This window comes from Podarcis vaucheri, assembly GCF_965113315.1.
Source record: "Podarcis vaucheri genome assembly, chromosome: 10".
Lineage (NCBI taxonomy): Eukaryota > Metazoa > Chordata > Lepidosauria > Squamata > Lacertidae > Podarcis > Podarcis vaucheri.
The window spans coordinates 28979662-28995322 of NC_138748.1; the positions used below are offsets into that span (position 1 = coordinate 28979662).

The 15661-nt window shown below is 42.9% G+C and overlaps 1 protein-coding gene across 14 annotated transcripts in view; it reads right to left on the reverse strand.

The window, feature by feature from the left end:
- GRIP1 (glutamate receptor interacting protein 1) overlaps positions 1 to 15661 on the reverse strand; it is a 331858-nt gene that overhangs the window by 225205 nt on the left and 90992 nt on the right. For 5 of the 14 annotated variants that reach the window (XM_082239522.1, XM_082239516.1, XM_082239517.1 and 2 more), the window contains exon 1: positions 13300 to 13812. The exons of 3 other annotated variants lie outside the window; for them this stretch is intronic. In XM_082239522.1, the coding sequence (XP_082095648.1) occupies positions 13300 to 13432 (133 nt within the window). In that variant the 5' untranslated portion in view covers positions 13433 to 13812. Of the gene's footprint in view, positions 1 to 13299; positions 13813 to 15661 lie in introns of those variants that run through there. 6 more of the 14 variants (XM_082239509.1, XM_082239508.1, XM_082239518.1 and 3 more) reach the window with 2 other exon arrangements.

Genomic DNA, 15661 nt, shown 5'->3' on the forward strand with positions numbered 1-15661 from the left:
CAAGGATGTGGGTAATTGTAGCTCTGTGAGGTGTTTTTTTAATTTTTAAACCTGATCTATTTATATCGCAAGCCAGTTCTCTACCAAATCTTCCCATTCCCATGTGCAGAGAGCGGTGTGCACTCACTGATGCAGGCTAGAACTGGATCATGTCCTTAGTCATTATTGTGAAATGACTTTTTAAACCCTGCTGAAATATATCTTAATTTGCACTGAGCTGATTTTAAAATAAGTATCTTTTGGAATAATAAAGTATATCTAAAAGGAAGAAGACAAGCAGGGAAAAGTTCAGTTTTCAAGAGCTGATATATAAGACATCCATTATGATGAGTAAGTACTACTTAAGAAAATCTTTTATGCCATGACTAGCCTTAGAATGAAACCAGTGATTAAAAAGAGATTGCTCATGAGAATGAAATCCTACCACTCAAGTAATGCATGGATTGATTCTTCTCTGTGCTCTGTTGGAAAGACTCTGCAAATCTAATAAGAATTTATATAAATTGAGAGAGCATGGTCCAAGTATCTCACCTTTCTTCATTTAGATGTCATTAGAGTTATAGTTATATCATTTTAAGGATGAAGGACTTGAGCAAGCCTGTCAGTGTTCAAAATTAGTTTTCCATCTAGTCAGCCTATGAAATCCAAGGACATTCATTTATAGAATTTTCAGGCCTGCAATTTTCTGTTTCAAACATGTATTTTTTTTCCTTGATACATGCAGAAACCACTCTAAATGAAGGCCAGCAACATTACTGAATGATGACTGTAAAGAATCACCAATGGCAGCCCCTTGTTGCAAGCTGCAGCAGAAGCAGGTGAAAAACTTCCCATTTTCCAGCAGAATGTTGATAAATATGCCTTTGTAGCTCAAGAAATATAGTGGGCAAAGTAATGAGGAAAGATGTAAGTTATCAGGAGGCAAAATAATCAAGGGATCTTAACTGGAGTTGAAAGCACAGCCAATTGGTCCTCATCTAAATACAATCATAGGTTGGTGAACTGCAATAATTGTTTATGGATTAAGATACAACAGTGCTGACCAAGGACAGAAGGGAGAGGTACTAGCAAGGGAAGCTGAGGGTGGAAGCAGCTGACCAATCCTCATGCCCAAGTTTACTTAGAAAGGGTTGAATCCAGATGAAGTTGGCTATTTCAAGGCCATACTGAGAGTGTGTCCTACATGAATATTGGAAAGAAGTTGATGCAGTGGAAAACAAACACTGAAGTTGTTATTACAGAAGAGGCGAGGCAGTCTGTTTGCTCACTCTTTAGGGAAAACTGATTGTTTCCGAATATCACCGTTCAGATCAAGGGAAGTCATAGTACCACTCTATTCTGCCTTAGTCAGACAACACCTGGAATACTGTGTCCAGTTCTGGGCATCACAATTTTAAAAGGATTTTTTTTAATTTTGAAAGCTGGAATGTGTACAGAGGAGGGTAGCTAGGATGATCAGGGGTCTAGAAGCCAAGCCTTATGAAGAATGGTTGAAGAAGCTGGGTATATTCAGCCTGGAGAAAAGGGAGACTGAGGGGAGATATGATAGCCATCTTCAAATATCTAAAGGGCTGTCGCATAGAGGATGGAGCAAGCTTGCTTTCTCCTGCTCTGGAAGGTTGGACTTGAACTAATGGCTTCAAGTTGCAGGAAAGGAGATTCCAACTAGACATACAGAAAAACTTTCTGACAGTAAGAGCCGTTCGACACTGGAACAGTCTCCCTCAGGAGGTTGTGGACTCTCCTTCCTTGGAGGTTTTAAGCAGAGGTTGGATGGCCATCAGTCATGGATGCTTTAGCTGAGATTCCTGCACTGCAGGGGGCTGGACTAGATGACCGTTGGGTCCCTTCTAATTCTATTATTCTATAACAGCAAATCTCTGTCATGTGGAACCACTCATGTAAAAGCTTGTGAAAGAGAGCAACTCATTCTATTAGGATCAGATTATTCCCTTCATTTGCTACGTGATATCCTGAGTTGTGAAAAAGCATTGAGTACATATATTTTGGCCTTCATCAACAGACTATTTCATCCTAAGAACAAACTCTCTCTGCTGATGTTTAAAAGAGCATTTAAAGGTAAAGGTAAAGGTACCCCTGCCCGAACGGGCCAGTCTTGACAGACTGTGGGGTTTGTGCGCCCATCTCACATTTATTGGCCGGGGGCCAGCGCTGTCCGGGGACACTTCCGGGTCACGTGGCCAGCGTGACATCGCTGCTCTGGCGAGCCAGAGCCGCACACGGAACGCCGTTTACCTTCCCGCTGGTAAGCGGTACCTATTTATCTACTTGCACCCGGGGGTGCTTTCGAACTGCTAGGTGGGCAGGCGCTGGGACCGAACAGCGGGAGCGCACCCCGCCGCGGGGATTCGAACCGCCGACCTTTCGATCGGCAAGCCCTAGGCGTTGAGGCTTTAGCCCACAGCGCCACCCGCGTCCCTAAAAAAAAAAAGAGCATTTAAACACCTTCAAAAACTCTCCTCCCTTCAACTTAGTTCTCTAATGCATGCTGATCAGCTCAGCTAACGCGTCCCCCCCCATGTTTTTAATCCTATTTTGTCCTAACTTGTTTCCTTCTCACCATCAGGAATATACTTCGCTATTACATTAACTATTTTGCCGTTGAAAGCACCATCGTCTCAAAGGTCAATCACATTGGAAATTAACAAGTGGAACATTGCAAATGCTGAAGAGTTTTTATTTATTATATTTCAACGCTATCCTTCCTCTCGTGGGGGCTCAAGGAAGTTTACCGCATAATAAAGTTGAATTGAGCAGGACTCAGACAAATCCCATAAAGGCATAGCTGTCAAGTTACAGATTTGAAAATAAGGGACCAGCAGCCTCAAAAATAAGGGATCAGCAGCCAAAATAAGGGATTTTGCTACTGTAAAGAGTTACATACATTGGTAGGATTGACAGATGCTGTCAATCCAGAATGAGGCGGTTGCGGCGCTGCGGCGTCCGCTGAAGCGCCACCCTTCTGCATCCCTCCCCATCCCCTCCTTTTCCTCTTCCCTCAGGCCGTCTCCTCAGCTGCCACCATCGCTGCCACCTCCGGGCTCGCGGGTGGCATGAGTGAGAGTCTCCCTCCCCCCCCCCGGGAGGGGAAGGGCCGATGGAACTCCTCGCGCCAGGACGACGGCACCAGCACATGCTCCTTCTTGCAGCGGAGAACCCCAAGCCACTGCTTCTCTCCTGAGCCGAGCAAGCATGAAACCTGGGAAATTTAAGGGACATCATCAATAAGGGACAGCAGCGGGACACGGCGCTGGGATAAGGGAGTTTCCCACCAAATAAGGGGCGGTTGACAGCTATGCATAAAGGGTACATGCAAATGGCTGCCCACTTGTATTTCAACAAGTTTGTAATAAGGGCACACCAGAAGCCTAGATCTCCTAAGCAGCTGGGGAAGGCATAGTTCAGGGCTGTACCAGTTCAGAACACAGGCACAGACTCATGTGAGTCAGTGGCCTTCCAGTGAATATTTCCCATCAACTCTTCTCCCTGAAGTGCTGTTTCCTGTGTGCGGGAGAAAGGTTTGTATGGAGGAGCATTCAATCACGAAAGCTCCAGTCTCAAGTAGTATGGTCCAGAGGCACGTTTTCATCCCTGTGTTCTCTGACTGAAGATATTCATTTGCTTTCTTCACATTCATAAAGACAATAGGCTGGTTGTCCTCCGCCTTTTTAAGACCTTGGGAACTGAAGAGGCTGGCTGCTACAGGAAGACAATTTTACGCATGACCTGAATGGAAGTGAAGAGACAGCTGCTTGAACTGTCATCTGGTGTGTGGCGCAATATGGCTTAGATGCCACTGTGCTACTTTACTTTACACCTGTGATCTTTGTCTGCTGTTTTTGAGAAATAATTCCCTGACTGACTTGTGTGTACATAGTACCAATGTATCCTAACATCAAATGTAAACTAGATAAACTAGGGTTTATGTCTTTATTCTGTGTGTGTGTGTGTGTGTGTGTGTGTGTGAGAGAGAGAGAGAGAGAGAGAGAGAGAGAGAGAGAGAGAGAGAGAGAATATGAACTTAATTTGCAGAGCAATCCAAAAACCCTTCTGGGCAGGGATGTGTGGGTTGATAAATGGTCTCCCTCCTCTAAGCCTGCTGAAAGTTGTGGTGAGTAGAAGCCCAGTAGCAATATCCCTGCCAGCAGAGCCTGGTGGAAAGCCCCGAAAGGTTGAACTGGTTTGTGATCTGTTGTGTCCTGAGCCAGTCTCACTGCCATCAGGTAATGCCATCAGCATCCCCAATCTGGACCCATATACTGTGCCAGCCTGGACCTAGTTCAATGATAAAGTTTGATGGCCCAGCCCCACACCTTCCACAACAGCTACCTTGAGCAGCCATGATGCCAATGCAGTAGGGGCTCCACCACTCTACTGTAAGGAGTGGGGGCTAGAATTTCAGCCTAAGTCATAATCTTAGACTGAGACCTTTCCCTTTGTCCCATTATATCCACACATAAAATACTAGACCCTCTGGACTGCATGTGGCCCTGGGAAGCCTTCAATGCAGTCACACAGGTGCTGAAGCTGCGCCCCTCCACCAATTCCTTTTGCTGCCTTCCTGAGAAATTCACGCTCCTTTAAGCCCACAACCATCTGCCCCATGTAAATTGTGCTCCTTTCAGCCACCCCCAACAACTGTTTGGGGACCTGAAAGTTAGAGTGATGAACAGTCATTCCTACCTTGCACATTCTGCCTGTGGATGTGAATGGCTTCTACTCCACCCGTCAGCCCAGGCCCTGTCAGATCTACTGGCATTCATCCGAATGACTGCTGACTTACCTTCATCTCACGTGGCCCTCAGGGGCAAAAACACTGTGTGACCCTCTCCTGTAGGCTAATTTTGGCCCCTACAACTCCATGAATACTTTCCCCGGGTCACTATCTAGCACCTTCTGGGCCTTTTTTCTGACCGTATATATTGGATTGCATATGAGAAACTGAGAATGCAACTCTTCAAAACCACATTTTACAGGTGCCTAACCTCAGATCCGTATAGTTAAAGCTATGGTTTTCCCAGTAGTGATGTATGGAAGTGAGAGCTGGACCATAAAGAAGGCTGATCGCCAAACAATTGATGCTTTTGAATTATGGTGCTGGAGGAGACTCTTGAGAGTCTCAAGGACTGCAAGAAGATCAAACCTCTCCATTCTTAAGGAAATCAGCCCTGAGTGCTCACTGGATGGACAGATTGTGAAGCTGAGGCTCCAATACTTTGGCCACCTCATGAGAAGAGAAGACTTCCTGGAAAAGAACCTGATGTTGGGAAAGATGGAGGGCACAAGGAGAAGGAGACGACAGAGGACGAGATGGTTGGACAGTGTTCTTGAAGCTACCAGCATGAGTTTGACCAAACTGCGGGAGGCAGTGGAAGACAGGAGTGCCTGGTGTGTTCTGGTCCATGGGGTCACAAAGAGTCGGACATGACTAAACGACTAAACAACAACAACAACCTCAGATCCTACTGAGGAATGCCAGAAGCGAACATGATGATAAAGACATGCATAACCAAATATGCACAGATACATCCTGGTAACGTCAATCTCTGCATAGTCCAGGCAGCACCAGACACCCCATCTTTTCATCTGTGAGGAAGTTCATGCTGAAACAGGTCGTATGAAAGCAGCATTTGAGGCCATTTGCAATAGTAGTGGAAGGCATGAGAAGCACCGTGTTTCATTATGGAGAGGGGGTGTGTTTAAAAATAAATCTGGCAGGACTAGGTCAAGTCATTTTTCTGCCCAAGGAAGAACTGCAAATGGTGCACCCTCCCACAAGTCAAGATACATAATACCCAAGGCCAGCTAAGTTATTTTGACATCTGAGGCAGAAAGTCCTACAAGCACCTCTTCCCCTACCGCACAGGAAAACTACAATGATTATAAACGAATAACTAACTACTTGCTGCCCTTTCACGACACCCAAAATCTGCTACCTGAGATGGCTGCCTCACTCTGCCTGGTGGAAAAGCCAACCTGGAGATTTGGTGCAGTGTCTTGTACTTTTAAAATACAAGTAACTCACAACAAAAAGGCATGTATTGATCTTTGGAGATTCACCATTAATTATGCACTCCCCATCAATAAAAGGAAAGAGAATACTACTAGTTAACCCCGTAAGATTGTTGTCAGAAAACAATGAGGCACTGTTCACATTTAATGCTGTACAAATGAAGAGCCACAGCATCAGGGGCTATCCTGTTCACATTTAATGCAGTTCCAACATTCATTGATCAATCCAGATATTCAACAGACAAGAAAAGAGCAGGATAGGTAAAGTGAAGTTATACCAGAAGATATCCTAGCTTAACAGAGCTTCAGCAGTACTAGCCAACGTTTAGTTTATTTATATGCCACTCTTCTGTGGTGGACAGCCTAGATATCAAATAAATATCAAAATACACCGTCATATTTTTTTAAAAATGTAACAAAACATTTCAAACCAATAGGATTAAGATGAGGAAGATGAAATTGTCTATCCTGCTTCATGTCTATCTTACAGAAAGCAGGAAACAGTAAAAGGAAAGTACTAGGGAGTGGCAGTGATGATATTTTTTCTCCAGTTTTCTGGATAATTCCTTCTCTTAATATCCTGAAGAATGTTGCAATATCCCAGGAGCTCTGTTCTTGTGGACTACTGAAACCCTGCCTAAATAGTGAAGAAATAATCCAAGTTTGGGTCCTGTTCAGACAGTATAATAATGATATACCAGAAATATACCTCTAAGCTTTCATTTGCCAAACTCAGCTACTTTAATGTCATCATCCTTCAGAAAGAAGCTTCTCTACTGAAAATGTTCAAAAGATGACACATTTTCTAGTTCTTAAAACCCTTGACACATCATATATAGTGGCATGCATAGAAGCCTATTCAGCCTTTTAACTATTAATAGATACTGTTTTGTAAGCTCTATAAAACACTTGGGCTCCCGACATCACACTACCATCAACGCAACTTCTACATATCAGTTCAGAAGACTGGCAAGCTCAGGAATGCGTTTCAGAAAACCAGAATAGCTGTTGCTGGCATGGTGCCGTGTCCCTCCCACAGTCTGCTTTGTTTTCTCAATTATAGTGTTCAGTATCTAAGACACTGCTTTTAAATTTAAGCTAATGCACTGTGATCATATACGAGTTCATGCAGGAGAGTAACTTGCCAGGGCCAGTTCCAAATCTGAGTGGGCTGAGTGGGCAAAATGCTCTCAGGTGAGCCCCCTTCTCCATCCTGTGGCTGCAGATGCTGCCTGGGTCTGGTGGGCAGCTAAGGGAAGGTGAAACTAGGAGTAGGCAGAGCCAGAGGTCACAATAGGCAACACAAATTTGACACCAGCACAAGACTGTGGGCTTGGGAGGTTGAAGAAACACAGGGGTTAAAGGATGGGGGAGAAAGAAATACAGCAAGGACCAGAAGAGATGAATAACACTGAGGGAAAAGAAGAAGTCTAGGGTCTGGGAGATCAAGAAACAATAAGGTTTGAGTGGAAGGTGGGGGGGGAGCAAGACAAAGGGTTGGGAAGATATAGACATAGAGAGGTTATGGGATGTGGAGTGAGCTTTTTTGCTCTGCACTGCAGAAAAGGAAGTCCTTTTCTATCTTGTCATGGTTCCCTGCCCCTGCCTGAAACCACAGCAACACTGCCTGCCTGCCTACTGCTTCCCTCCCGGCCTCTGAAGTGCTATGCTTCTCTCAGAACAGACTGCAGAGGGTATGTGATCGGTTGAAAGAATCCTGCCTGAATGAATTCTGATTGGTGCAAGTACACCAATCAGCATAAAACTGGTGTATGTGTGTGTGTTTTGAAGTGCTTGCAGTAGATTCGTTGTGGGAGTTGGTCCTGAACAAATCATTCTTTGAAAATTGAAGGAAATAATTGGGTCCCGATTGGCCAGTTTCAAGGAACAAAAGTCATTTAGAACAATAGTGTCTCTTGGTGACCTGCCTGGACACTTCTATAGGAAACTGCTTGAAAAAAGGTGACTCTCTCTCCCTCTCTCCTGTGGACTGCAGCAGTGGGGTCAAGCCACAGTATGCTGATACCAGGCAAAAGGGGGGAGTGGGCTCAAGCTCAGGGGTTTTAAGATGGGGTTAGCTGCTCTTGATGAGTCACCACCCTTTTTGCCCTTATGCCTTTATTACTGGAAACTGGTGAGTTTACCCAGCAGTGGCGGGCAGCCAGCGCTCCAAACAGGTGAGTCTAGCTGCTATTTAAATGTACTTCAATGTTGCAGAGCAAGGTTATGTCAGGGGAATTTGAATGGCAGCTGTAACTCAGCTGCCCAATGCTGCTCAGAAGACTGGGCTGTGGGGTAGGGAATAGAGGAAAGACCAGGGCAGGCACCAGTGCAGGTGAATGGGCAGCAAGCCAAATGTTGTTGTTGTTTAGTCGTTTAGTCGTGTCCAACTCTTCGTGACCCCATAGACCAGAACACGCCAGGCACTCCTGTCTTCCACTGCCTCCCGCAGTTTGCTCAAACTCATGCTGGTAGCTTTGAGAACACTGTCCAACCATCTCATCCTCTGTCGCCCCCTTCTCCTTGTGCCCTCAATCTTTCCCAACATCAGGGCCTTTTCCAGGGAGTCTTCTCATGAGGTGGCCAAAGTATTGGGGCCTCAGCTTCAGGATCTGTCCTTCCAGTGAGCACTCAGGGCTGATTTCCTTCAGAATGGAGAGGTTTGATCTTCTTGCAGTCCATGGGACTCTCAAGAGTCTCCTCCAGCACCATACACAGGATCACAGCAATAAGACTATAGGTTTTCTTGAACAAATGCTAATTTCAGACAGGGAGGCCATCAAAGCATAACATGGCTGGGCAGGTTGCCCTCTTTTCTCATTTGAAACTCTTTTGTGGGGTGGGTAACCTGCAACCCTTGTCTTAATTTCATGCAGCCCACATAGATGAGGTAGCACAGAGGCAAGAACAGAGCACAAGAGATAGAGAGAAAACTACTTAATCCTGCAATGCTACAAACTCCACATACATTTGGCTCTGCCTACCCCACCCCCCGCAACATTGGCTGACGCCACAGAATGACTCCCCCCCCCAACAGTGGCCTATAATGGCACCTTATAGGAAATAGTTTTCAATCCCTGTATTAGTAAGTAAGAGGTAACAGGTGTGCCTGCTGGCAGCCACCTACCTGCTCTTCCCCTGATTCTGCTAACCTGTTTCATTCTGCAGAGGTAGTCATTTTGGGATCTTGAGTGGCAACAGAATTAAATGGCCCTACCTGTTAGATTCCCATAATTCAAAGCTGGATAGCATTGATTCCCAGTTGCACAGGATTCTGAATTGCATTACAGCAGGGAGCTAAAATAAATAGCTTGCAAATATATTCCACTTTTTGAGTCTATGATTATCTACAGCTACTCAATCAATAAGTGTCAGGTTCAGCCAACTGTTCCTTTCTCACTGAAAATACAAACAACACTGCTGGGCTTACCAGCTATGGAAACCTTGATTCACATCCTTGCTTGACTTATTCTCCAATGGGATTGTTGCAAGGCTAAGATGGGGCAACCGGCTTGGAGGAAGGATGAGATACAAATTTGACAACAGATTAAAAGAAGAAATAGTAACTAACCTAGCCTGCTCAGCCTCTTATATATATCTATATATTCATTCAGTCTTTTTCAAATGAATTGCTCATCCCAAATGCTCATTTTTGTCAAAACTATTAATAAAATAATTCACATTTTTATCTCCTGCCACACAAGATTTTTGAGTCTATCTGTGGAAAGGCTGGACTGAGGAACAGTTTTGGGAGAAGTGATTATAAGATGTGGGTGTCACTGCTAAACTTGCAGAAGCCAAGTGTGTGAGGGTTTAAAGTGTCATAAAATGGCATCTGCACAGAGCACAGGAATCAATAGTATGTAACTCGGTTACGGGTGCCTTTGCAAACTTAACATTTTAAAGCTTTTGTTGTTGTTTAGTCGTGTCCGACTCTTCGTGACTCCATGGACCAGAGCATGCCAGGCACTCCTGTCTTCCACTGCCTCTCGCAGTTTGATTTTAAAGCTACTAATAGTAATTTCAGGTGTTAAAATTTTTCTCCTTGCAGTGTTCCCTTATATCTATTGGAGAAACACCACAATACATTTGCTAAGACAAGACAGCAGCATTAACTATCCAGAAGTTAGTACTGTACTGTTATTGCATATACTGAAAATTATGCTGGCACAATCATGAAATCCCTACGAAGACACTGCTGCAATGTCTGTGGTTATGGGTTCTGAAAAATAAGCAGCTTATCTGTAATATATATATTATTCATTTGGCCCACTGTGGAGTATTCTAGGGTACCTGTGGCTGTCCAGTTATTGCTGGACTTTAACAGCCAACATGGCCAACGGACAATGGTTCTGGGAGTTGTAGTCCAACAACATAAGGAGGGCCATATGTTCCTGTTCTAGAGCTCCAAATGAAAGGAGAAGCGTACCCCTCCTTCCTCCCAGCTACTGTAAATTTGACATAAAGCAAGGTTAAAGGGGCTGGGAACACATCTTCCTCTTCAGCCTACTGCTAACTGGAGTGGGAACAGCAGCAGCAAATGTCTTCTCCAAGTTTCTTCATGACTGCAAGCTCTTCAAAATATTTTTCATCTTTAGTTTAGAAATGCCATCTTTAAGTTAGATACTTTGAACAATTTAAACTTAGATTCTTCAGATGCTACATCATGGATCCAATATCAAATCATATGCTTGCATGGCGCAATATGCAGTCGTGCCCAGAGGTATTAAACATGTATGGCCACTTTTTGCCTAAGACAATTCATTCTACTAGTTATTGTTTCTGTGCTGTTGTCTCTTCCTGGGTTTACTTCTAATGAAGCCCTAACACTTCATACTCAGATATACATGGCTGTACTTTACTACAAGTGCCTTTATGCAGAACTCCCAACAGGATGGGGGGGGGGAATAGGGGGAAAGGTCAAAGAATTTAACAGAAATATTTCCAACAGAAGCACCCAATTTACTAAGTATAACAAAGTAATGTAGGTGTATTGCTATTGTGTTTCTTTGAAAATCTTCCCCCACTTAAAAAAATTACTTTGGAACTTCCATTCAACAACAACAACAAAAGACGAAAGATGGTTTGCTTCACATATAGAAAGCAATAGCTACCAAGAGGTCAAAGTAGCCACACTTAATGATAATACAGACAACTGCAAGTTTGAGAAACAGCAACACTCCATAGGACACCCTTCTGCAGCAATTACTATGTGTTCCACTTTTCTAGTCACTAGAGCAGTGCAAGTCATACACTCCAAGATCAGACAAAAATTGTGAAAAAAGAAATTATAAGAGATGCTACTGGTACAACAACTCCCAAACCACTGATAACCAGGTGCCTATAGGTTATCTGTTGGAATTTTATTTCTTTATTAAGCAGCTTTTTCTTACAACTTTGAAACCAGAAGGCATTCCCAACACCATACATGATCATTATATCTGAAGGTGAAGCAGCTACTCTACTGGTAGTAATATAATCTATGGTAAATGGCAAAAGTGTTTTCCAAGTTTTTGAGAGACTAAACACTACCAGCTGTAAAACACCAGCATGAAATTACTATCTGATATACCTTGGGAGGCTGGAACATCCAGAGAAGAGTCTATCATTTCATTCTAGGTGGACAATGAGACATCCTTACAGGACAACTCTATTCACACCCTTGCTCAGTGCCATTTTTCACAGAATTTTGTCTTACCCATTTGTATCCTTTGCTTTCCTTTAATTTCTATTGAAGTGCATTATTCAAGGGGAAACCTTGTTTGATTAGTTGCATGGTCTGGAAAGTGGAACAAGGACCAAAGTTGCCAAAGTTGCTATTTTAATCATGTTCATTTTGTACAGTAATATGCAGGTTAGTTTGACTAAGGTTTTGTATCTGATGCTACTATGAAATTCTTGCTTGAAATATAGGCGGACACTGGGCATAGAGAATCAAAATTAGGATCAAATTACTTAATCCTCATGTTGTAAAAATTAAGGTCTACATTTGGGTTTTTAGCAGATATGGTTAACTCCACTCCACTCCACAAAGTGCACAATAAATATTCTACAAAATAAATGTCTGCAAAAGAGAAATGGTTAGATGTTAAATCATTTTTCACTGGCACAGCCATGTACATTTCCAAAATTGCAATTTAACTTTTTTTTTCCTCCAAGGAAAGGGAGATATGCTACAGCACACTATGCATTAGATTATAGCCACTCTACTTAAAACACACAGTTGTTTAAATTAAAATATAATTGTTATGTCTTTTTAAATGATAAATGCTCAGGATGCAGTAGACAGGAAACTATTCGCTGCAAATATTTTAAATTAATAGCACCATGTTATACATCTCTTTGTGCCTGGCTGCTTATATTGTCAACACCTTCAGCTTAAAGCATGGCATAACAGACTCAGCAATGCCTACATGTAGCTCCCCAACCCATTGTTCCCTCAGGCACTTCTGGGCATCTCCAATCCTTTGGGATAGGTACAAGACAAAGCATGAACTCAGAGAGCTTACAGGTACAGAGAATATTTTGAGCACATTACATTTTTCAAATACAATTTCGCACAGATCCTAAGCATGATTTTGTTGCCTTGTTATAAACTGCAGCTGCAGACACTTGGCGACAGAATAAACTGGCAACATAATTAGTTAATTTTTCAACCAGGACCAGAGAAAATAAACTTGAGCTACTTTCTCCTAGAAAGAACGAAGCAAAAACGTATCTACAAAGGGCTGACTTGCATTCAACAACCTTTATGTTTAACTTCAACTTCTAAATTTATGCATGAGTGCAACTACCATAAATGGTACTTTAAAATTGCTGGGGTGTGTATGTATGTGTGTGTGCGTGCACAGACACACACATAATATATATTGAAAATACATACACATCAAGAGAGAGAGAGAGAGAGAGAGAGAGAGAGATGCAGACATACTGTACACGTGCACTATTAGAAAAGGTCTGCAATATCAGTTTACAGCTTAAAGTGCTTTAATAAAAGGCTTGCAACAACAGAAATCAATTAACTGCACCTGAAATATTAACCATGGCTTTGAACCCTGCCTTTCTTTCATCCTACAAGATCATAAGAGCTTTTTTAAAAAAATAAAAATCTGCCGGTACATCTATGCAGAAATCAACAGTGTTTCTGAAATGCTTTAATACCTGCGTGAAATACAGTAGTATTCTGGTCTGCATTAGCATTTCATGCCTAAATGCAATAGTGGACATTTGTCACAGCAACAGAAAACACATTTATACAGTGCTTACTTGGAAAGTGTTCCGAGGCGTAATAATAGACATCCTCATAACCCTCATGATAATCCTCCTCTGGCCGGTACTTTTTGCCTTTTCTTCTCCTCGATCTTCTTATCTGCTTGACAAAGCCCAAGAAACGCTCCATCTCATTCAGCAGCCCACAATATCAGGTCTGTGTACCCTTTGTTGGTTTTGGCCAACAGCCACACTTCACAAAAAGCAGCCTGAGCATGAATGAGCAGCAAATACAGGAGAACTGGCCCCTTTGACCAGCCAGCTTGGCACCATTCAAAAATCAGTTTAAGCTCTGACAATAAAGGACACTCGCTGCTTTACCTTTGCCAGATCCTGAACAGAAAGAACCGAAGAGACCATTTCAGTCTGAAAACAAATATTTATAAAGAGAAAACCATCAGCTGAAAAGGTATGCTCTTCGTGTCAAACACGCTCTAATAAATAAACGGAACAAAGTTCAAAAGATCTGCCTGACAGCAAGAGGAATCCCAGCACTAGAATTTCACTATTCTGTGTCTCCATCATTTGAAGAGGGGACAGAGGGGCGGAGATAAACGTTACTCAATGGACTGAACCACATCTGAAAGTAGAAGAGGTTTTCTGCAACCTAGTATTTACTACCTTATTATTTGCAGTTGCACACCTTCAAATGTCATGTGATTTTTCTCTCTTGTCTTCTCTTCTTTGGTTTGCAGAACAATGAACAAGGAACACATCGTTTCTGAATACCATACAATGCAGCCTGAACAAACAGAAAAGTGGTTTAATCCATATACACAGACCACTCACTGGCAAGCGTGTACTGAATGTGTTAATTGGAGCAGCGGGGAGAAACCTTGGCAGCTGCTTCTAAATGACACATTTACCCATTGGGCATTGATATATTTCAATCATTATGCGAACTAAATATTGCAATACATAGAAAGACTCCTCACAGATTAAGCAAAGCATACTTATATCAAGCGAACAAACAAAGGAAGCTATATCATAAACACAGCATATGCCTCACTGTTTTAAACTAGGCATCCTAAAAAATTTTGGGTGAGTTTTCAAACTTAAGAAAACACGTGAGCTGTGTATGTTCTTCTTTAAACCTACTTTCAGAGCTTGAAAGAATTATCAATGTGTTCTGCTTGAATGCCATTCCACAAGCATTTGCTAAGATAAGAAAGGAATTTCTAACAAAATCAAAGCCTCTTTTACAGCAAAAAAAAACAAAAAACCCTAAGGCATGTTGATTTAAGTCCAATCAGAATAACATTTGCCAGAAATGATTTTGCAACCCTCTCTACTCCAGCAAGATTGGAGGGGGGGGATCCTTTATCACCAGGAAGTATCAGTTTGAGATGTAAGACTGGAATGCAATTAGTATATTAGAAGTGGAAACAAGGTGGGAAGTGAGTGCACTGCACGGTCACTGATACAGAGCACTGACCACTAGGCTGAGGGCTCCAGATCTGTATTGGTGGTCACTGAAAGGCAGCAGAGTATAGCATACTTCAGTTCAGGAAATATTGTGCAAGCAATACACAGGCATGGGCAAACATTGTTGGGTCACACAAAGTTCTCCTGGCCATTCCTTAGCAGTATCCACATTACCCCTGCATATCAGCAACAACCACCAATATAGTATACACTTCTCCCTTGGTCACTGGTCAGCACTGGAAGCCATTTCACTGCACTCTGCCCTGTCACACTGGTCATCGCCGTGTATCAACCAAATTATCACCTTATCTTAGAACTAGAAAAAAATGGCTGTCCTCGCATTATGTGGAAATTGCTTAGACTTCCTGTTAAAATAAAATTATAGCGTCATTCTAAAACTGGACAGTGAACTCAGCTAGGCGTTAATTTACAGTAAAGGAGCCCTTCACTGATTCATCATTTCTGGGAAACCCCAGCACATAAAGCCAGCACTCTGAACTGACCAGCTCCTCCTCATCCATTACTATTTGAGTGCTGAATTTGAGCCAGAGCTCAAAAAGGATCACCCCAGGATCTTGCTTTCAGTTCCAGAGCTCAACCCAGAATCTGTAACAGGATATTCAAGCCTTCACTTGGGTATCACTTGCTGTCACATCTTACTAGCATCTTTGCCCATCACTGCTACTCCTTATACGGCAACATAGGATGGAATCTTCCTAAGAGCCAGTGTGGTGTAGTGGTTAAGAGCGGTAATCTCGTAATCTGGCGAACCGGGTTCGCGTCTCCGTTCCTCCACATGCAGCTGCTGGGTGACCTTGGGCTAGTCACACTTCTCTGAAGTCTCTCAGCCCCACTCATCTCACAGAGTGTTTATTGTGGGGGAGGAAGGGAAAGAAGATTGTTGGCCGCTTTGAGACTCCTTAGGGTAGTGATA